The following is a 23757-nucleotide window of genomic DNA, read 5'->3' on the forward strand; positions in this document are numbered from 1 at the left end:
GAATACAGCAAAATATACATAAAACAAAACTTTCCCTTCTTTACTTTCACTGCTAGGAAATTCAAAGCTAAACTTGCTGCATAATCATGGTCACTGTGTACATCTAAGTTTTTGGTATTTTACCTCCCCTGCTCTATGTTAGTGATTTTTAATGATAGGAGCCCATTAAAATTATTGCTAAAAGCTTTTTTTTTAGGTACAGATGTCTGGACCTCATTCCAGATCTATTGACTCAAAACTTATGGGGATAGAAGCCAGGTATTGGCGTTGTGCAAAAATTCATAGTTGATCCTTATGTGATCACTGTTCTACAGCATTGCTTTTTAAATTTTATGTTTGTATGAATCATCAAGGGAATTTGGTAAACTATAAATATCCAGGCCTCTCCAACTTTTATTTGTTAGGTCCTGGAAAGGATCAATGATCTGCATTTCTAAAAAGCAGCACAGGTGTTTCTGAAGCACACGTTCGGTGAACCACACCACGAAAACCACTGTGTGGTATGGATTTTCTCTTACAATTCCATGTATTTCTTATGTTGGGTTTGTCCATTTTATCATAAACCACTGAAGTTCCTTTAAGATTTGAAGTCAAAATCTTTAGAGACATTAAAGATCTTAGAGATGATTGAGTCCAATGGCTTGCAAACGATTCCATAGATCTTTAGGATTCAGCAGATATTCTGCAAGGAGTAGGGTGAAACAGGAGGTCTCTTTTCCTTTACCCCACTGTGTTGCCTTACAGCCATACCAGAATCTACTTTCATCTCTTCCATATATTGGGTTTCTGTGTAATAGATTCTTTGAAGCAATGGTTCCATGTCTTTATGACATTTGAAACCACTGGTAAGTCCAGGATTTGTATTTCACGGATAAGATAACTGAGTCCTTAGATAAGTTTTCTTTGTTGCCCAAGACAACATAACTGGAAAATGTTAGAGTCTAGAAAAGCAGAGAACAAGAAAATATGTGCTTTGGAGTAGTTAGGAGAGGTTTTATTAAGAGGACAGAACTTGAGCTATGTTCAAATTTGGGTGAGAATGAGAAAGGGAGCCCATAGAAGGCTACCCTATGCCCAGTCATGAAAGAGGACCAGAGCATGGCAGTGAGTGGGCCAAGGAAGAGAACAGACTAAATGAGCCAAGAGGATCTGTGTCAAAGAAAACAAGAAGATGAGTTGGATAGATGATTTGGGATGATTATATGGAGGACCTTTTGAATAAAAATATGAGTAGTTCTTTCCTAACATATTTCCTAATTTCTTAAAGTTCCCAGTTCCTCTTTGACCTTGCTTAGGAAATTCGTATTAAGAGACTATTGATTGTGCACCATGGATGATTGTATGGTATGTGAATATATCTCAATAAAACTGAATTTAAAAAAAAAAGAAGAGACTATTGAATAAACAGAAGCAAATGACCAGGCAGGACACTCACTGGCCTTGTTGGATGGCATGAATTGTGGAAAAAGCAGACAGGATGGCAGCAAGTGTGCAGTCCCACCATGGCCCATCACATTCAAGTGCAGCACATTGAGATCCAGTTGGAACAGATGTCAGATCCTGGGAAAGACAGAACTGGAATCAAACAGTGGTATGACATTGCAGAACCGTGGCCTCCAGTCCAGTGCTATCACCCATTGATTCTCAGGTCTTGTCCACTCTTTCAGCATTCTACTACCTTGCTATTCAAAGGACTTTCAAAAGACCAGCATCATCAGTATCACATGGACATTTGTTAGAAATTCAGAATCTCAAGCCCAGCCTGAGATCTACTAAACCAGAATCACCATTTTAACAAGATCTCCAGGATATTCTCATGGCTGTTAAAATTTGAGAATCACTGCTTTATTCGAATTGGCTTGCTTTAGCTCTTAGCTGTGGCCAGAATCCAGAAGTCTTTAGAGGCTGTTTTCACTAGAAAGGCCAACCTGCAGGAAATCCACCTTGGACAGGTTAACTCTTACTTTTCTGAGACTCAACAGATAGAGGCAGGGGAATCTGCAATCTCCCAGGGAGTATCTTATCTTCTGAACTCCAGTCAGCCTGGTGTAGTTGGGTCAGTATTCCCCAAACTGGTGTTCCGTGACAAAACAAACAAATGGCTAAAAGGGTGCCATGCTCAGATATGATTGAGAAATCCTTGGTTAAATAAAACGAAAAAAGTTTATTTACTTCAGGAGTTCACAAAGCTCTTAATATGCTACTGGTATTACAAAGCCCCAGTAAAGAATTATAGAATGTAAAAATAGTAGGAAACAGAAGTTTTGCAAATTCATTTGATATTCAAACATTTTTCTCAAGTCCCTAATAATGGGGACTTCTATTATGATCCCAAGTGACAAATCCCTCTTCAAATCCTCAGAATACAAGTTTCAGGAACACTAAGCTTGGTCCATGTGTGTGCTTGAAACAAATTTACAATTAGAGCACAGAGGATCACTTGCTAGTGCCATGTTTTCCTATCCCATGACTTCTGTGGACCCAAGAATGTGTTTGCATCTGCCATTCCCATCTTCCCTTTTGCCACCTTATCTTTTTACACCAGCACACTCCCACACAAAGACCTAGAAATGGCTGAGATTAAAAGGCTGACAAGTAAAACTAAACGCCTTTCCTTCCTGAGCCCTAAACTTTCATCATAGGCTTTCTGGTATTTCCAAAGGCCATTTCCACACAGGATTTTTTCTCTCTGTAACCAAACTAGGAACTCTGCTACTGGATTATATTGAGTGGACACCATGGGTTCAACCTTTATTTGGTGCTGTGAGGAGCACAAAAGCATAAGAAGACATTCCAGAGCATCTGTCTAATTATGGAGTTAAGAGTATTTTTCTAGCAAGGACGGAAATTGAGCAATGTTCAAAAGAAACACACACAATTTAAAGGTACAAGTTGTATTCATGAGCTCAGGGAGCTCACAATTTCTTTGGGGAAAACAGACAAAAATGACCATAATAGCCTTGAGAACAAGGGGTCAGGGATGCCGTGCGAAGGGGTTGATTAATTCTGGAGAAAGCAGGAATAGGAAAGCAGTCATAGAGAGGGTGACATATAAAGTATGCCTGGAAATTGAATGAGATGCTTCCAGATTGATCCAAAAAAGAGGTGAATTCTGAACTGAAGAAGAACATGAGGTTCAAGCAGAGAGAGGGAGAAATAGAGGAAGATTTGCTTAAACTTCACGTTTTTAATAAACTCCAGCTCCATACAACTGGAAATAGTTGGTGTGAAAGTACATGGCACTCACTAGGATGGCAGTGCAAGTTCAAAGAGAGCTGATTTGTTGTCCTTGCGTTGAAGCTGGGTGGATAGAACAGAACAGCAGAGTCAGGACGGAGCCTCGAGAGCCAGGAGTCAGGTGGAGAGATGTGGAAAAAGTTTAGGAGGAGGCCACATAATGATAGTTGATTGAAGTTTGGGCAAGCAACTGGAAACCTGGGACATCAGCTGTGAAGGTAGGTGTTGACCTGAGTAGACAGGCAGAGAAACCAAGTGCCTCCTCTCTACATTTGTGCAGTCGCAAAAGAACAGTTCAGAGAGTGTGGAATCAAAGCAAAGAGTGGGTGCTCACAAAACGCAGTTAACTTTTGGGCCACTCCTGCATCAGACAAAAACAGGTGTTGCTACTTAGATCTGGCAAGTCTTTGGCTAAAACTGGACAAAAATGGGAAACCCATGACATGGCAAGGCATTTTTTAATAGGGTCTTATTAATAAGTAATCTTGAGGTCAGTTGTCCTGACTACAGGGAGAATTGGAAGAAATACTAGGGTGAGGGACAATTTTTAAGGAAGAAGAGGAAAAAATAGCATACAGAATTAGGCAATGGTGCTGTAAATAACAGGAATCCCTATGAGTTTTGAAGCGCAGAGATAAATGGAAGGGGTGCAGATCTGGAAGGAGGAAGTACTGATTTCTAGATCCCTCTTGTCCTTGCCGTGCCTTCTGTAGGCCTCAGTGGTCATGTCTGCTTAGGGACAGGGATGCACTAAATGACCTCAGGCTTTCTCTCTGGCTTTAAAGTCTGGGGTGCTCAGAAAGAAGATGGCACAGGGTGAGAAAATGAAGCGAAGAGATTAAGCAAGAGTTTCACTCAATTGTAGTCTGAGATTTGAAAGAAAGCATTTATTAAAACATACAGGAAAATATTCAGGTAACTAGAAATAATTGGAACCACTGAAATTATTGCCCTAACTACCAGTGGAAACTCCTGGCATCTCTGCAGCAATATGCAAGTTAGAAAATGATATTGAGTCTCAGAAAATAAACAAAAAGAGAACTATTTGGTGAGTGTCTACTATTTGACAGCTTTGATGTTAGATGTTTACATACGTCATAGCTGTAATTTCTTTCAGGAAAAAAATAACTTTCATTCGACATTATTAGCATTATGTTAGTATTAAACATAGATATTCAATTTGTATACCATCCTTCAAAAAAAGTAAGCAGTCATTTTTAGGGTTTTGGTTTTTGTTTTGGAGGGGTGGTGTTTTTTGCCTTGATATGCATTAAACTGCAATCAGTTCTACCATGGTAGCATGTCATTTTTGCTACAATTTAGTATAATAGTTGTAGCAACCCCATACTTCAAAAACTTCAGCCAAATGCAACTGCTTCATTCTGCAGGAGGGCTCTGTAATAGCCCATGTCACCGTCTGCCCAAACCCAGCTCCTTTGCCTCCCAGGGATTTCATTTCATGAGAGTCTAACGGAGACAGCGAATCACTTTCCCACTATACGTAAATCTAAAAAGGTCAGACTGTTACTGTCGCCAGTATCATCCCCACTGTTGTTTGTTTTCTGAGATTTCCTTTTTGTCTAAATAAAAATACGCAGTCCCCGTGAGCTCTGTGACCTGCCACACGGCTCCGTCAATACAGATTCGAAACAACTCTCCAGGGTTGTCTGTGTTCCTGGCAACATTTCAATACTAACATGTGGTTGATTTTTTTAAGAAAGATTTTTCTTTTCCTTCCTGTACTCAAGAGGAGCTGTGGAGTTTGTGGGAAAGAGCAGCTTGACTCGTGCCTCTGTGGCGCTTGCATATTTCCCTTTGTGAGAGTGACCCTCTTTCCCTGACCCTTCTTTTTTCCCTGCACGTTGTGTTCTAGGAACCCAGAAGGAAAAGCATCTCCTAAATATTTAGAGGACTTTGAAAACAAAATTTCTTAGAGACATGGTATGTGAGAAAATTCATAGAGTTCTCAGCATTCACTTCCCTCCAAAATTTAATAAGTAATTCACTTTATTGTATTTATAGCCATTTATGTGCCATCTACATCAGTGTTACTGAGTGCAGAGGTTGTGAAAAAAACCCATTTACAGTGTGTCAGTTCTATTCAGTAACTAATTTCTGGCCAAGAGCACAAGGAATATCTTCTAGCAGCTAACGGAAAGCCAAAATATATATATTTTACCATTACTGTTATTTTTCCAGGTAGGACAACGAGTTGTTTTGTTGTATTTTGTTTTCATGCCGAAAGTTCATGAGAACAGTCTGGCAAAAGATTCTTTCTGTGCGTCTATTTTTAATAACATAAGGAAATGTCTCCTTTAAATTCTATTAAAATGGCATAAAGACATTTCTTAGGATTATTTAATTGACTTTCTATTTTTATAGCCAGAGCAAATTTCACATTTGGTTATATTTTGCCAACCAAATAACAGAATCTTAAAAATAATGAAATCATAATTCTTATTTTCCCCTTGTATGGACCTTCTAAGTCTGTACTGGATCAATGCTTTCAGTCTTCAAGGAGACATTTAGAATAAAAATATGCAGTCCTTCCTTTAACTTGTTCTCAGTTAGTACTTTGAATTATTTTATCAGTAATGCTGACAGGCTCTGCTAAAAGATCTATGCTTTGGTATGTATTTGACCTTCTAATCATCAGCAAACATCTGTGATTTAATAAAATTTGAACAGAATTTTGTCAAATTGAATAATGGCACACACCAGAGCAGAAAATGTGTGAAAATGTCATTTCTGATTGAATGGTGACAGAATGCTTAGGAAAAGCCTACCAATTTGGTACATGTCTAAACATTATCATTTGTGTGTTATTCAATACACAGATTCAACTGTTATCCACAAAGAACAGTGAGGTGATACTTTACCAACTTAACAGAATATCCTCTTCACCAGCTTATAAAACATATCTGCTTCTACAAGTCACCTACTTGGTAAATTTACGTTCACCTTGAAACAAATATGGGGAAATATTATGCCACTAGAGGCCCAGTACGTAGCTGACTCTGTGAGTCAGTAAGAGATGGAGGGAGGTCAGAAAAGTTTCTTTACATTTTTCTACTTGCAATATATTTTTACAAAGCCTCATTTATATCCACATAAAAATATCTTGATGAAGACTTAGTGAAGGGGAGTTGATGGTTGAAGAGAAAAAGCAGAAAAATACATATGTGGTAAGCTTCCAGGACAGAGCCGGCGGGGGGGGGGGGGGGGGACCTATGCAATTGGACCAGGGATGCACGGCATGGACTGCTGCGTTGGAATCTGGCCATGGCAGCAGTGCCCCTGAAATTGTGCATGGTGGGCTCGGGGAACTGGGCTTTCATAACCCTCATGAGTTTCTCGTTCTTAGGAATGCAACCAGGGTGACTCCCTGGGGTGCTCATGCCATTTGGATTGTCTCTACCTGTTTTTTCTAGGGCTGAAGAAAGAAACTGGTTTGCAGGGTTTGTAGGCTACAAGATCAAAGCACTAGAACATGTCCAGCCCCTCACGAAAGAATCTGACCTAACGGCCAGAACGCTAGAAATGTAATGAAATATCCTTGAGCATCGAAACTCCTTTTGCCTAAGATTAGATTGAACCTTCTCATTTATAAGTTGGTTCTCTTGAGTGGAAAATCCCCTACCCCCTACCCCTACCCAGTGGTAGGAAGTCCCTTGTATATAGCCTCCTTGGTTCCCATTCTCGTGGGTTTTCTGAGGTTCTGCATGTGTAAATACTTTGAAAACAGTTAAGTGCTATAAAAACATTGATAATGGTTAAATCTGCATTATCACATAATTAGGATGATCATGCATTCACATTTGCCTGAGACTCTCCCTGTTTACACTTGTTGTCCAGTCTAATTATTAATAGTGCACCCTTTTACTCTCAAAAGAATCTTATTTTATTTTAGATAATAAACTTTATGATAACCCTGCTTATCATGAAAAAAAAGTATAGGCAATTAAATTCATTTTAACCACTCTTTATATGTGTTTCGTGTGTATCTCTTATTGTACTTTGCAAAAGAATTCAGCCAGAACTAGAGTCTATAATGGTTGCCCAACTCAACCAGAATCCAACCCTATTTTATTACAGTCTTATGTCCTATCATATTCCCAACTTACTGTGTACTTCCATGCCTTCCATCCTTCCCAATCTTACTCAGTTTTCAGTTTAATTGCTATCTTTTCTGTGAAGCTGCCCCCGTATCATCCAGTTAGAATCTGCTTTTCATTGCTTTCATAGCACTTTGCTTTAATATTAGACTCATTCCATTTTGTTTGGGCTGATTGTTGCATATCAGCCTTCCAGATGGAATATAAACTCCTAAAAAAAAGAGGAATTTTTTAATCTCTTGTACACAACACTGTGTTATTGACGTAATAATTGTACAATAAATATGGAAAAAATTTAAACCACAGCCCCCTTCCTGAAATCAGGACAAAAGAAAGAGAGATGGACCAAATTAACTCCAAGATTAATTTAAACACCCAAAAGGAGAAGGAGAGTTGCAGTGCCCTAAACATTAATTTGTCAATTAATGTATGCAGAAAAAGTATGCAATTTTAAAAGGTGTATTTTCACCTTTTCTCCAGCCACTCTCATCCACAGTGAAAACCTAAGTAAGCCAACTAACCTAAGGCTATTTTTTCATTGGTAAAAGGAGGTGATTGAGTTATATAATCCCCAAAGTCTTTTCCTTCTCTAATGTTCTATTACTACTTTGTGGTCTATTTCTTTCAAGATTTTGCCATGAAAATAATAGAATTACTAGTCCGTCTACCTTGTGCTTCTGAGAAGGGTGATATTGAAATGTCTGAAACCCTATCTTATGAAAACACAGAAAGTTACATTTAGTCATTTATTCAAGCCTTATTAAACATATATTCTATATATACACTTCAAACATAGTATTTTAAGAAAATCTGAATCTCAAGACTCATTTTTAAATCCTATTTAACATTCTCCTTAAGACCACTAATGCACAAGCATGTTCAGTCTATTTTTTTGTCTGGGTTTATTTGTGCTTATACAATTGATGGCCAAAGAATTACTAGCAATTATAGGAACTTTATATGTGTACTTCCTGCCAGTCACCTATTTAGAGAATCATTTATTATTGAATTTGATCATTTCGATTAAAAGCCATAGAATTGCATGGGTCCCTTTCATGGGCCCATAGTTTATAAGAAGAACGAGCAAGATACACATATATAAAGAAAATTTTTTCTCCAGTATGGTTTATTGCAGGAGAAATTCTCAAGGCAGAAAAATGGGTTGAGTTGTTCGCATTTTGGGAAACAAGAACACATTGTTAGGTTTCCTTAAGCACAAGAGAAAGACAAACAAACAGGTCTTAATGATCTCAGGGAATTGGAGGATGAGTAACCTCAATATTTTGGAAGCAAAAGGATATTTTTTCAAATGTCCCTTTCCCTCAGAAATATTATACCACAAAGACGTTTTTGAGTTTAGGCTAAGTCCTGTAAGGACACGAACAATGAACCACTCTCCTGCCAACACATTTTCTCATCAGTGGTTCTGAAAGTTCTCTTCAATTAAGAAGAAATACAGAAGGAAAATTCTCCTACTGATTATGCTTTCCGTATAAACTTTGACTTGCATAGATTGACAGATATTATTTTAGTAAAGACAGCGATTTAGTAGATAACTCGTTGTTAATTGATCAGAAAGTATATGTTAAGTCCTACTATGTGCATTCATTCTGCTGGGTACTTGAGAGTTTACAAAGAAGCAAGAGGGTCATCCTTTCTCACATGGATTTTTAAATTGATGGAAGAGACCAAACATGTAGGAAAAGCTTTATAATATCAGGCAGCTACTTCTGAGTAGATATTCCTTTTCAAATTAGTACTGGTCAGAAAGAGGTAAGTGAAATGAATAGATATGTTAAATATAAATGATACACATCCTGCAGTTAAATTGACATTGGTTTGCTTTCATTATTTCTACCCTCCTATTTACTCCTCTATATACTGCAGAACCTATACCACTCTACTGAAATGTGCTTGCTAATAATATGAATGCTCTTTAAATTAATAAAGGAGACTGAAGTTTCCTTGAGAATAGTCCGAGCAGGGCAGTAAAAATCACGGATCAGTTAAACAAAAAAAAAGAGGGAGAAATGTGTCAGCAGAGCAATAAGGTAGGTTTGTCAGGACAGAAGGATCAGAGAACAGACCCAGTGGACCCCTACTTCTTTCTCTAGTGTCTGTCTATTAGTCCTGGAATATATTTGAAGTGTGTGATTCACCTTCAGTCCTCACATTAAGATTAAAGGAGGAAATTGGGAGAAAACCGGTAGAGACTTAGGCTGTGTCTATCAGATCAGATTCCTAACATCTGACCATTTTTGTTCTACAAAATGGTTCAGCACGAGAAATGAAATGGCAATATAGCCTAACATGCTTGATTTCAGGCAATATGAATAACTAGTTTTTACAGAGAAAGTTCCGTGTGGTAGAAAGAACATTATACTCCTTATATGAGAAAGTGCCCCAATATTTATTTATTATAATCTCAACAGATGATATTGGGAAAGTTGGATGGGTCTTTCTAATATGGACTATTAATATGGGCATAAAACTACCATATTTCTGATTAAAAAGTTAAAATATTTAACAACATGACAGTAAATCCTGATTAAATGATCTTTTCATTAGTAGCTTTGAAAACTCACCATTGCAACTTTTTTTTCAAAAATCAATGCTACTTCTGTTTTTTTAGGTTGTGGTGATTTTTCATTGTTGATATATGTAACTCAGGGCCAGTTATTTTAATTGCATAGCATGGCATCTGCATATTTAAGAATTTCTATGGGTGATTTTTATGCATGGTAAACTGAGAATGTGGGAAAACAGTAAATTGGGGCCAAAGCCACAAAATCTATGTAGGAGTGACATGGAAATCTGTAGATAGGAAAATTGGGATAAATGGGAGTGGGTACACCGTACATGTGCCCAGTTGACGAGAAAGTACCCTCAACTGAGCAAGTTTAGGTTGAAAGCATACTGAGAGGATTTTTTCACTTTTCACAAATAAGAAACATTTTTTGGGTATGCTGATCCCAAGACATATCCTAATTTTTGGCATAGTTTTTTTTGGGCCATTGCAGGGTACACTTGGTAAGATCTACAAGAACATTGGTCTGACTTCTTGGAGTAAAATAACATATTACTGTCTGTCATAAATACTTTCCACATCTGTATTTTTATGATTCTTTTTTTAATTTACAAACACTCTATACCTAGCAAGCAAAAAAGTAACTGTCTATTTTATATTGTTCCATAATTACTGTTTGTTGTATACAGAGAACAAATGACCAAAAAAAAAAAAAAAAATCACTGTTCATTACTTCTTTCTAATGTTATTTAAAAGCTCTTAATGATAAATAAAAATAAATGAGCTTTCTGGACAAGATGGCCACACCGGCGGTACCGGGGAGTTCTCCTCCTGCTACTCCAGCTCCGGCACCTGCTACTACGCCGGCCCCAGCCCCTGCCTCAGCCCCAGCTTCGGCTGCGTCTCCAGCTCCAGCGCCGGTTCCGGCGCCATCTTCCGATCCGGCGGCGGCGGCGGCAGCTCCGACCTCAACGCAAGCCCCGGCGCAGACTCCCGCGCCGCCGTTGCCTGGTCCGGCCCTCCCAGGGCCCTTCCCTGGCGGCCGCGTGGTCAGGCTGCACCCGGTCATTTTGGCCTCCATCGTGGACAGCTACGAGCGACGGAATGAGGGTGCGGCCCGAGTTATCGGGACTCTGCTGGGAACTGTTGACAAACACTCAGTAGAAGTCACCAATTGCTTTTCAGTGCCACACAATGAGTCTGAAGATGAGGTGGCTGTTGACATGGAATTTGCTAAGAACATGTATGAATTACACAAGAAAGTCTCTCCAAATGAACTCATCCTGGGCTGGTACGCTACAGGCCATGACATCACAGAGCACTCTGTGCTGATCCACGAATACTACAGCCGGGAGGCTCCCAATCCCATTCACCTCACCGTGGACACAAGCCTCCAGAATGGCCGCATGAGCATCAAGGCCTATGTCAGCACTTTGATGGGTGTTCCTGGGAGGACCATGGGGGTGATGTTTACACCTCTGACAGTGAAATATGCATATTATGACACCGAACGCATTGGAGTTGACCTGATCATGAAGACCTGTTTTAGCCCCAACCGGGTGATTGGACTCTCGAGTGACCTACAGCAAGTAGGAGGAGCATCAGCTCGCATCCAGGACACCTTAAGCACAGTGTTGCAATATGCAGAGGATGTACTGTCTGGAAAGGTGTCAGCTGACAATACTGTGGGCCGCTTCTTGATGAGTCTGGTTAACCAAGTACCCAAAATAGTTCCTGATGACTTTGAGACCATGCTCAACAGCAACATCAATGACCTGCTGATGGTGACCTACCTGGCCAATCTCACGCAGTCACAGATTGCTCTCAATGAGAAACTTGTAAACCTGTGAATGGGCCCCAAGCAGCATTCCAGCCACTCTGGACCCCAGCCCTAGGACTCATAATGGAGTGAAGGAGAAATGGTATCTTTGTGGTCTTGAGGCACACTGAGTCAGTCAACTAATTGTGACTAAATAAATGTAGCCTATCTTTTGTAAACAAAGTCCATCTTATGTGAGTTTATTGCTGGATGGGAGAGAGAAAACTCTAGTACTTCTCAGACAAACCAGGAAGTGAGTACTCTGATTAGAAATCAGGTGTATGCTTGGGATGACTGATCACCAATAGGAATAATCATAATCATAGCCCAAGCTACCTTGGCTTCACCTAACCTCCAAACAGACATCTTTGTTAGCCCACTAGTTTTACAGCAACACTTCCTCTCCACCCTGTTTTGCCTATGATCATATCAAACTGGGCCTCCAAAAAAGTTGATTTTTATCACTTCTTCTTAGCATCTACTTGGTTTCAGTACAAATGGTTGCCTTAAGCACAGTGTTGATGTACCTAGAGAATGTACTTAGCTGTAAGAGGGGAGGAAGAGGGGCGGCGGCAGGGGGGGGGGGTGGGCGGGATACAGGTCTCAGTCCTGTGATGCTCAAGTGCCTATTGGTAAAAAGACAGCCCTCCATGGTGGGAATCAACTGCGCCAATTTATTATTTTGGTTATCAATCTGGAAAGGCGTCTATTGACCGTTTATTAATGGGTCATGTAGCTTCCACAGTGAATGAAAATGGGAAATCCATGGAGAAAAAATAGTTCAGAGAATTGGATGCTTGATACAAACTAAAAGAGTAGGGGTCAGTGGCCAATGTCTTAAAATACTTTAACAGTAGGATGGAATTGTTTGTGATTCAGGGAGGCAGAACTAGGATCTGTGGGTCAAATTTAAAGAGATTTCCATAAAACCTCAGAATATGTCAGTGTAATTTGAGAGTAGTCTTGGGTGACATCAAAGGCAGCCAATAGCTTTGTTTAAGGAAAGACTAGATGACATTTCCGAGGGACCTTGTAGGATAGAATATTTGCCTATGTGACCTCAAACATCCCTTCCATCCAAGATCCTGGAATTCTACCCAGGCACATGTGGATAGAAGTAACATATAGCACATTGGGGTATTGTGGGGATTCATTCAGTTGATAAATAGCAAGTTGACATGTAGAGAATGATATTTAATAATGTAGGAGCATAAAATAAGAGGGAGATATGTCTAAATACAACTTGAAAGTAATAAGCACTATGATCCCTAACCTACATAGCAGTGTGTCCCGCTTCCCTATTTAAAAAGACAGTTCAACTGGGTTGATTTGCATTTCCTTGGATATGGATACAGTATTATTTTTAAATATTGCCTTGCTACCTTCTTCATTTTCTCCTGTAAGTTCAGTCTGTCATATGATAGACCTTGTTGTTTTATCCTCCGTATCTCTTAGCTTATCTTCCTATTTTATCTCTTCTGTATTCTGGATAAATTCCTCAAATATAACTTAAAATTTTCTCCTTAACTGTGTATAATGTGCTGTATAATCCATCCATTTAATGTTATTTCAACAAGTTTTTCATTTCTAGAAGTTAGCAGATTTTTCTCTTTTTAGTATCTGTTTATTCTTGATAGTTTGTGTGCTCATCTTTCTGTTTGCAACATGTATTTCTTTTTAATATTTCATACATAGTTATCCTGTGGCTTAACACTAATATCTGCAGTTTTGGAGTTCTAATGTGTTTCTTATTTCTTCTTACTCTCATAGTGGTCTACCTCCTTATGTGTTTGATAATCTCCATTTGTTAAGGACATACTTTATTTTAAACTCAGAAGGCCTAAAGAAGAATTGCCCTGTTTCTGCTGATAGCGTAGATTAAAAAAAAAAAAAAAAAAAAATCACCAAACACCAGAGAAACAAACCACTTAATTAAATGAGTCAACAGACACAAAAGACCTAGGTCCAAAGAATTTCAGATTTTTGTAATGCTGAAAATCAATACAAAAATATAGTAAAGAAAATGGAAGACGGAGCCACAGCAGTGAGCAAGAAATAAAAATGATATTGCTTTTTAAGTATCTAAATAGCTTCTAGAAATGAAAATGTAATTGTTGAAATCAAAAGTATGAATGATTAAATAGATTAGACAAAACTGAATGAGTAAACTGGAAAGTAGAGCTGAATACATTGCCAGGATGCAGCAGAAACAGGCAAGAAAGTAGAAAATATGTAAGAGACTAGGAAAGGTGGGGGGGGGGGGTAGTTGTCTACCATGTATGTGAAGTCCCATTGGGGAGAATGCAATATTAGAAGAGAGAACGGCTGAGAAACTGATGAAAGGCATACACCTACAAGCACAAGAAGCACAACTTACACCAAGCAGGGTAAGACGCTGCATAACACCGAAGAGTGAAGATCTTAAAAGCATGTAAAGAAAAAAAGATTGTTAAAACAAGAATGACAAGATAGAGAGCAGACTTTTCAAAAAACAAAGGAAGCCAGAAGAAAGTAGAATTCCCTTAAAGTGCTGGGAAAAAAATCTACAATATCAATAATAAGGGCAAAGTAGACCTTGTCACAATGAAACAGAAATTGACACCAGCAGAAATACCAAGAACATAATGAACTATGTAATACTTCAGGGAGAAAGAAAATGATCTCAGAAGGAAGATCTAAGATACAAGGAGAAGTGGTGGTGGGGGATAAATATATAGGAAGATTTAGACGTGTTAGATATGATTATGTCAAATTATGTACAAAATAGAATACACAGTGGGAAGAGAATTGATCAGCGTTTTAGGAAGAGAATTGATCTTACGTTTCTCAAGAAGAAATTAATACCAACTTTAGTCTTTCTCAGTATGCAAGATAAAGTTCCAAGAGTAATTACTGGAAAAAAATACATAATCTCAAACTGTAGAAGTGGGAAATAATGGAACAACAACAAAAAGGAATAAACAAAAATTCAAAGTTTAGGAACGAGAATGGAAAAGGTAGGTAAACAAAATAATAAAGATGGCAGAAACAAGTCCAAATTTATCAGTACTCACAATAAACATACAAGGATTAGATCAGCCAGAAAGAGATTGTCAGATTGAATTTTAGAGCAAAACACACCCTAGCTAAAAGAGACATCTAAAACATAGAAACACAAAGTTGAAAGTATGGAAGGAAAATATGTGACAGACATGTACTAATCAGAAGAAAGGTTAATCTGTGTTAGTATCAGACAAATTATACTTAAAAAGTGTTAGGTTCTGTATTGTCTAGTCCAGTAGCAGCTGGCCTGTAACGGAGTCTGATTCCGTTTTTTGATGTTTGCTGACAGCTCAAAGCTTTACTCCTCATTCCCCATCTACCCCAATTCTGGGCAAGCTGATAAGAAAGCCTGGGTGCTCCCTCATTTGGCAAGAGGTTCAAACCATTCAAACCCCTTTGAGGATGTGGGAATCCTCACCCTCTTCCCACCCGTGGAAACACCAAGCCAGTCTCCTTTCCCCACTCTCAAACCATTTTCAGACCAGCTTGAGAAGTCTGCCCTGCTCTCCTGCAAAAGCCTCATATGTATGAAGTAAACATTTTCTGCCCTCTTGGCGTGTGTGTGTAAATGTGTAGTGTCATCGAGCTCAATATCTAAAACATATTTTGAGTAGGAGGTCCATCTTTGTATAGTATGGCCACAACATAGCCACATGCGGCCACTGAGCATTTGAAATGTGGCTAGTCCAAATTGAGATTTGCTGTAAGTGTAAAATACACACCAGATTTCAAAGACTTGATACAAATGTAAAATATATCAATTTTATATTGATTATGTGTTTAAATGATATCTTGGATATGGTTGGTTAAATAAAATATTAAAATTAAAAAAAAAAAAAAAAAAAAAAATAAATGAGATAAAAAGTTAAAGCTTTTAGCCTGTTTGAATGTCAGTGAGAAAATGCAGGAAAAAATAAACATATCCTCTTTTACTTTTGCTTGAGGAAATCATTTTTCATAGCAAGTTGCCTAACATCTTAAAAACTTTGAAGTGTATTTACTTAAATCACTATTTGGGTTAAGTGTTTATCAACATTAGCAACTAAAGAATTTTATGAAATTCCTTCAGGTTACATTGCATGGCACTGGTTGTCATGTGACTTAAAAAATAAAAATTTGTCAAGTAAGAGTATTTTTCTTGGTTCATTGCAAGTGTTTTATAACTAACCCATTGGATGTTTGCCTTAAAACCACAATGCAGCATCTTCTAAATTATATTTTATATGCTCACTTACTAGATCTCTTTAAATCTTAGCTTTTCCATATAAAGTCCCATCATATCAGTGCTCACCAAATGACAATTTGGGTTTATGGCTAAGAGAGTCGAGATCATAATAGTATTCTTTTCTGTTTTTGAGCTAAAAGAAACAACATAAATATTCAAGAACATGTCCAATCTGTGAAAAGAGGAGTGGAATTCTGATGAGTAAAGAGAAAGGAGCCAGTCGTAAATCAAATTGGTCCCAGCCAAGAGTCGACATGTTGAGGGTGACTGTCACAGAAAGAGATTAGCAGGATCTCAACAGACTTGGCTAAGGAAGGTGGAATTCGGGGGCTGGAAGTACTGGCAAAGATCAATTGTCTCTACACATATGAAAACGGAAATGTGTCTTTTGTACAATTTCGTAGTCTTGTTTACTGAATATGTGGACATCTCCCCTATAGATAAATAGGAACTTTTGATGATTATTTAAAGACTTCAGAGTATGCCAATATATAGAGAGAACAGAAATTTTTTCAACTGTTCACGATATAGAAAAGGTAGAAAAGAAGTATTATAAAGGTGTTTTAGGCAGTTAACTAATAAAATTGGGGATGGGGGATTGGATTTTTCATGTTTGTGCTGTTGTCAGCTTTTAAAAGTGTAATTTGTAGTAATGTATTTTCTTGTTTATAATAAATATTCACTTTAATACCTAATAAGTAATAACAATGAACACAAATGTAACTCATTATCACATACTTGTAAGAATTTCAAACTACAGAGAAAAGAGCGTGAAAGTCCCTTGCTGCCTCCAAATCCCACACCCATCCCCAGTGATGTTGTCTCATCAGCTCAGTGGTATCTTTCCAGATTATTTTCCATGCATCTACACACATACATATAGAAATATAGAATTTTGCTGCGTGTGCATGTTTGTGTGTCTGTGTGTTTGTTCACTATATAGAGATTCATGCTATAAGATATTGTTCTTCACCTTGCTTTCCTCACTCAACAAACCCCCTTGGAATGGTTTACCTGTGAGTAGCAAGGCCCCAAATACAGCTGTGTGGGCTGTGCACTGCACAAGGACTAAAGAGCTGAGTAGGGCCTGATGGGCAGCCTTTATTCATCAATCAGTGGCACAGGGGTGGGGGTGGGGGGGCTGCATCTATCCAGAGGGTACATGTTTCAAACTTGAACTAAAGCGTTGTATAGGCTACTCCTGGCTCTGTCATTGCAGGGGAATGACTCATTCTTAGCAACTACAGCATAGCAATCCAAGAAATAAAAGGATCATAATTTATTAATTTATTTAAACAGTTTTCTGTTGATGACCATGTAGGTTATTTCTACTTCTTTGAACACTAGGGGGAAAAAAATCTTCAATGAACAATATTGTGCACCATTTTTTTATTTTGTTTTGTTTCATTTTTAGCCTTGGTACAAGTGATTCTCTAGGATAGACATCTAAAATTAGAATTGCCAAGTTGAAGGATAAGCCATAATTTAATTTTAATAGCCACTGTCAAACTTCCCTCCAAACATGCTATATCAACTCCCATTTCCAAAGGCATTTTCAACCCTGAATGTGGTCAAGATTTTTTTTCTTACACTCTGATAGATGAAAAATAGGCATCCTCATTTTTAAAGTTAATCTACATTGCCTTGATTGCCAGTAGAGTTTTGAGGTTTTAGATTATTAATATTTTCTTTTTCTATCAATAGCCTTTTTTTCAGGCTTGACCTTTTTTATTCGATTATCTTTTATAATATCCTAATTTTTTGTTATGTATTCACTAAATATTTTCTCCCAGTCTTTCAATTGCTTTAACTTTCATCAGTCTTTTCCCTGGTGGATTTTTAAATATAGTGTCTTGTTTCATAGAATGCTTGGATTATTTTATTTTTTAAAGATTTTATAATTATTATTACTCCTTCCCTCTTTCAGATGAAGTTTAAAGTTAGTTTATCATACTAAAGTATTTGTGGACAAACTGATATCATGTCTGGGATTTACCTAAAATACTGTTTCAAAAAATTTGGAAAGAATAAGTAAAACAAAATTGACAAAATATTATTCATTTTTAAGCTGATACATAGATGGGAGTTCATTATACTACTTTCCTCTACTTTTATGTATATTTAAAGTCATCCATTCTAAAAACAAACAAAAAAATGTTTCCTGTTTCTTCTGGGTTTTTTTTTTTTTTTGGTCTTGATGTTTGTTTTTTAAGAATCAGGTTTTTTTTTTAGTTCCATTTTTTAAAAATCTCCAAGGAATTTTGATTTGGACTCCTTTGGATTTCTAAATTAAATCAAAGAGAATTAACGTTTCTTTCATTCATTAATCCACTCAACAAACACTTACGTGTGATGGTTCTGTGACAACCACTGCTCTAGATTCTTGGGTCGTATCAGTGACCTTGATTGCTGCCTTGTGTGACTGACATTCTGGAGGGAAAACAGGACAATATTCATAACAAATTAGCTGTAAAGTGTGATCCAAGTAGTTTTCCTGCCCAGAACAATTACATATCCCTCAATTATGTAATCTCTCAATGTTCACATATTCTTTAACATCTTTTGATGTACTCTTTGATTTTCTCCTTAAAATTCTTGCTCATTTCTTTTTCAGTCACTCAGTATTTTCCATTCTTTGTTGTTTCTGTGATTTGAATTGTTTTTCTTTTCCATTGTCTAAATGGCTTATGGCAGTGGGCAAGAATGTTCTTGGGGTTTTCTTTGTTGATCCAAATTCTTTGTTTGTTCTAAAAGATTATCAGATTATTCTCTGGAATTTTTAAGTTACAAGTTCTCCACCTTTGTAATACAATCGTCTTTGTTTTGTTCTTGTTGCTGTTTTCTCTGCATTGCATGGTACCTCATGTACATTGTTGAATAGAATATGTGATAGGGAACTCTTACTTTTTCTTAATTTTATGGGAATTTGCCTATATTTCACCATTATCCTCAATACTTACTCTTAATCAAGTTAGGAAGTATGCATTCTAAGTCCTTGTAACCTAAGAGAGGTTTTCTAAAAATTCGTTTTGTTCTGTTTTTAGTCACTAACAGGTGATTTAAAATAAGCTTTGAATAGTCCAAATGTTCTCTGACATTTGTTATATTTTTTAAATCTCTAATATAGGGGATAACATTGATGGATTTCCTATTGTGGAATTACTCTGGATGAGAATCTAGTCGTTCTCATCCTAATTATTGTCAGAAACCATGAAACAGGAGGTGGGGCAAGATGGCGGTATAGGGAGGTGTGGAAATTAATTAGTCCCCTGGGACAAGTAGCATATAGCCAGGAACAACTAGCAAATAGTCTGGAACAACTGTTGGGGGACATCTGTGTGCGGACAAACATCGTACACCAGTCTGGAATGGGTGGAATTGCTGAGGTTGAAGCATAGTACTGTAAGTAAAGCTCCCCAAACTGCAGAGCTGGCACTACTCCCCCAATGGCATGGCCAGCTGAGTTGAAAGACTTCTCTCTGGGAAAAAGAAGCAGTCTACTAGGAGGAAGGGAAGACAGCTCAACCAAGCTCCAATTGCAGTTACAATTAACAAATTTGGGCTACTGAATATAAGCTCTGAGCACAGATAAACCTGGACAAGCAGGAAAGAAACCCAGAGATTTCTCCAAGCAGAGAGGAGGTGAGGCTGATGGAAAAAAATACAGAGGCTTTTGGAATTGGCAGAGTTCAGAATACTGGAAAAGGGCTGTGTCCTGAGAAAAGGGGCACATAGAACTGGGCACCAACTCCAGTTCTTGACTGTTAACTGGGGGGCTAGGGACTGGTTCTGAAAAGGGGATTTCTTTCCATTTTCCTTTTTTCCTTTCATTCTAAGTAACTCATTAGGAAAGCCTCAGGCATTTTCATTTGTCAGCTCTGAGCCAGGCAAGGGTGGAGTTAAGATAGTCAGAGAGTCAAAGGAAGAAGTCAAAGGCAGGAGACAGATCCCTAAAGGGCTTATCTTCCCTAAGAAAATGGGGAGGCAGGGCCCAGTTCAAGTGATTGCCCTCCCTCAGAGAACTCAGACTCTAGAACCTGGGGAGGAAAAAAAAAAAAAAACAAAAAAAAAAACAGCTTAAGCTTGGCTTCTGACACTCTCAGCCCCTGGCAGGGACAGAGTCTACTGAGAATTAAAGACAACACACCTCTTTACACCAGTGGGGAGCTGCAGGATGACAGGTGCCACCTACTGGGCAGGATAGGAAAAGTTCAGTGTCTAGAGGCCTCACAGGAAAGTCTGACAACTTTCTGAGTCTCATCCTCAGGGATATATTATGTCCCCCCAAAAGCCATGTTTTTAATGCAATCTTGTGGGGACAGAGTTACTGAACTTTCTTATTAGAGTGTGAGCTCTTGATTGAATGTTTCCATGAAGATTTGACCCCACCCATTCAGGGTAGGTCCTGATTAGTTTACTGGAATCCTTTAAAGGGAGCTCACACAGAAAGCAGAGAGATGAAAATGTCCCGGGATATGCTAAGCCAAGAGATCCAGATGCTTGCTGATACTTTGAGATGCTAGCCCAGAGTTTGCTCTGAAGAAGCTAAGAGAGGACAAAATGCCCCAAGAGCAGCTGAGAGAGACTTTTGAAGAGACACTTGGGAGCTGATGCTTAAAGATGCTTAGAGATGTTTGGATTTGCAGACAAAAGGATGTTTGGAGAGGCTAAGCTAAGGAAGCACAGGAGCTGAGAGAGGAGCTGAAACAGAACCTGGACCAGCAGATGCCAGCCACATGCCTTCCTAGCTGACAGAGATGTTCCGGGTGACATTGGCCATCCTTCAGTGAAGGTATCTTCTTGTTGATGCCTTAGTTTGGACTCTTTTATGGCCTCAGGACTGTAAATTCGTAAGCAAACTGGAGCACGTATAAAATCCAGAAGACAAAATGGTAGACAGTAGACATTACACTGAGTGAAATTAGCCAGAACAAAAGGACAAATACTCTTTGGACTCAGTAATATGAATACTTATGAGCAAAATTTGAGAGTTACAGTTGAGAAAACAGGTTGTTAGGAGATAGAAAGAAGTTAGAAAATGGGCATTTGATGCTGAAGGAGTACATAAGGTTCAACAGGATTGATTGTATAGATCCAGAAATGGATAGCATAATACTGTGTGATAATAGCACAATATTGTAAGTACTCTGAACAAAGATGAGTGTGAGTATGGTTGAAAGAGGAAGGTTAGGGGCATGTATGACACCAGAAGGAAAGACAGAAGATAAAGACTGGGATTGTATAACTTAAGAAAACCTAGAGTGGTCAGTGATGGTGATTAGATGTACAAACATAACGTTTTAAGAGAGGGAGAACAAATGAATGTCAACATTGCAAAGTGTTGAAAATTGGATGGTATGGGGGTAAAAATACAATCAATGGAATAATAATACTAAAGAAGATACAGAGAAAAGAAAATTTCCATTCGTTGTAGTTGTATAACTAAATTCCAGAAGCAATTACTCATTCATTCATTTAAGGAATCGGTGCAGTGAAAGCCTTCTCCATTAGAGGGACATTGCATTGAAACCAAGGGTTTCCCAGGTAGGAGAGAAGTGTGTTATAGCCAAAGGAACAGTATTACATGAGTCAAAAAAAAAAAAAAAAATTACATGGGTTGTCAAATAAAATACAAGAAGTCCACTTACATTTGAATTTCAGAGAAACAATGAAAATTGGTTTGGTATATATATATGTGTGTCATGCATTGTTGTCCCATGTAATATTTGGGATATATTTGTACTAAAACATTCTTTCTTTTTTTTTTTTAAGTTCAAATATGAATGGGCATACTATTTTTTTTTTTTTTTTCAGTTTGCTAAATCTGGAGATCCGAATCACAAATGAGAGAGAGCATGGCATATTTGAGAAATCAAAAGACGTTCTTTAGTACTAGCACAGTATTTCCCAAAGCATACTATGGTTTACATGATAAGGTATTTTAGAAATTTTTGATAATTTTGTACTATAATATGTATTAAGAAAATACTAAGTTATAATTTATACATTATATAACATTCATATATAAAAACTGTAATATATATATATATTTTTTAAATTAACCCATGCTAATATTTTATTGTATTTTCTTCAACTTCTTTTTTTTTTTTTTTTTTTTTATGAAAAACTATTTTATTTTGTCTTTTAGCATTTTTTTTTAAATCATCATTTTATTGAGATATATTCACATACCACGCAGTCATACAAAACAAATTGTACTTTCGATTGTTTACAGTACCATTACGTAGTTGTACATTCATCACCTAAATCAATCCCTGACACCTTCATTAGCACACACACAAAAATAACAAGAATAATAATTAGAGTGAAAAAGAGCAACTGAAGTAAAAAAGAACACTGGGTACCTTTGTCTGTTTGTTTCCTTCCCCTACTTTTCTACACATCCATCCATAAACTAGACAAAGTGGTGTTTGGTCCTTATGGCTTTCCCAATCCCATTGTCACCCCTCATAAGCTACATTTTTATACAACTGTCTTCGAGATTCATGGGTTCTGGGTTGTAGTTTGATAGTTTCAGGTATCCACCACCAGCTACCCCAATTCTTTAGAACCAAAAAGGGTTGTCTAAAGTGTGCATAAGAGTGCCCACCAGAGTGACCTCTCGGCTCCTTTTGGAATCTCTCTGCCACTGAAGCTTATTTCATTTCCTTTCACATCCCCCTTTTGGTCAAGAAGATGTTCTCCGTCCCACGGTGCCAGGTCTACATTCCTCCCTGGGAGTCATATTCCACGTTGCCAGGGAGATTCACTTCCCTGGGTGTCTGATCCCACGTAGGGGGGAGGGCAGTGATTTCACCTTTCAAGTTGGCTTAGCCAGAGAGAGAGGGCCACATCTGAGCAACAAAGAGGCATTCAGGAGGAGACTCTTAGGCACAAATACAGGGAGGCCTAGCCTCTCCTTTGCAGCAACCGTCTTCCCAAGGGTAAAACTTATGGTAGAGGGCTCAACCCATCAAACCACCAGTCCCCTATGTCTGTGGTCATGTTAGCAACCATGGAGGTGGGGTAGGCGAATACCCCTGCATTCTCCACAGGCTCCTCAAGGGGGCACTACATCTTTTTTTTTTTTTTTTTTTTTTTAACTTTCCCTTCTTTTTTCAAATCACCTGTATGAAAAAAAAAAGTTAAAAAGAAAACAAACATACAATAAAAGAGCATTTCAAAGAGACCATAGCAAGGGAGTAAGAAAAAGACAACTAACCTAAGATAACTGCTTAACTTCCAACATGTTCCTACTTTACCCCAAGAAAGTTACATAATATAGCAACATTTCAGTGAACTTGTTCCTACTACAACCATCAGAAATTAACAGACCATAGTCATTTCTGGGCATCCCCAGAACGTTAAATAGCTTATCTGTTCTTCCTGGATTATTGTTCCCCCTTCCTTAATTGCTCTCTACTGCTAGTTCCCCTACATTCTACATTATAAACCATTTGTTCTACATTTTTCAAAGTTCACATTAGTGGTAGCATATAATATTTCTCTTTTTGTGCCTGGCTTATTTCGCTCAGCATTATGTCTTCAAGGTTCATCCATGTTGTCATATGTTTCACCAGATCGTTCCTTCTTACTGCCGCGTAGTATTCCATCGTGTGTATATACCACATTTTATTTATCCACTCATCTGTTGAAGGACATTTGGGTTGTTTCCATCTCTTGGCAATTGTGAATAATGCTGCTATGAACATTGGCGTGCAGATATCTGTTCGTGTCACTGCTTTCCGATCTTCCGGGTATATACCGAGGAGTGCAATCGCTGGATCGAATG

General features: G+C 38.0%; 2 protein-coding genes across 5 annotated transcripts in view; both read left to right on the top strand.

Annotated features, from left to right (window-relative positions):
* DLC1 (DLC1 Rho GTPase activating protein) overlaps window positions 1-23757 on the top strand; it is a 438081-nt gene that overhangs the window by 96945 nt on the left and 317379 nt on the right. The window lies entirely within an intron of this gene.
* On the top strand, window positions 10670-11881 carry LOC119530113 (eukaryotic translation initiation factor 3 subunit F-like). Its single transcript, XM_037831257.1, has one exon. It carries the CDS (start codon window positions 10677-10679, stop codon window positions 11727-11729), a length of 1053 nt encoding a protein of 350 aa, XP_037687185.1. The 5' UTR covers window positions 10670-10676; the 3' UTR covers window positions 11730-11881.

Source organism: Choloepus didactylus, chromosome 3, assembly GCF_015220235.1.
Source record: "Choloepus didactylus isolate mChoDid1 chromosome 3, mChoDid1.pri, whole genome shotgun sequence".
NCBI lineage: Eukaryota > Metazoa > Chordata > Mammalia > Pilosa > Megalonychidae > Choloepus > Choloepus didactylus.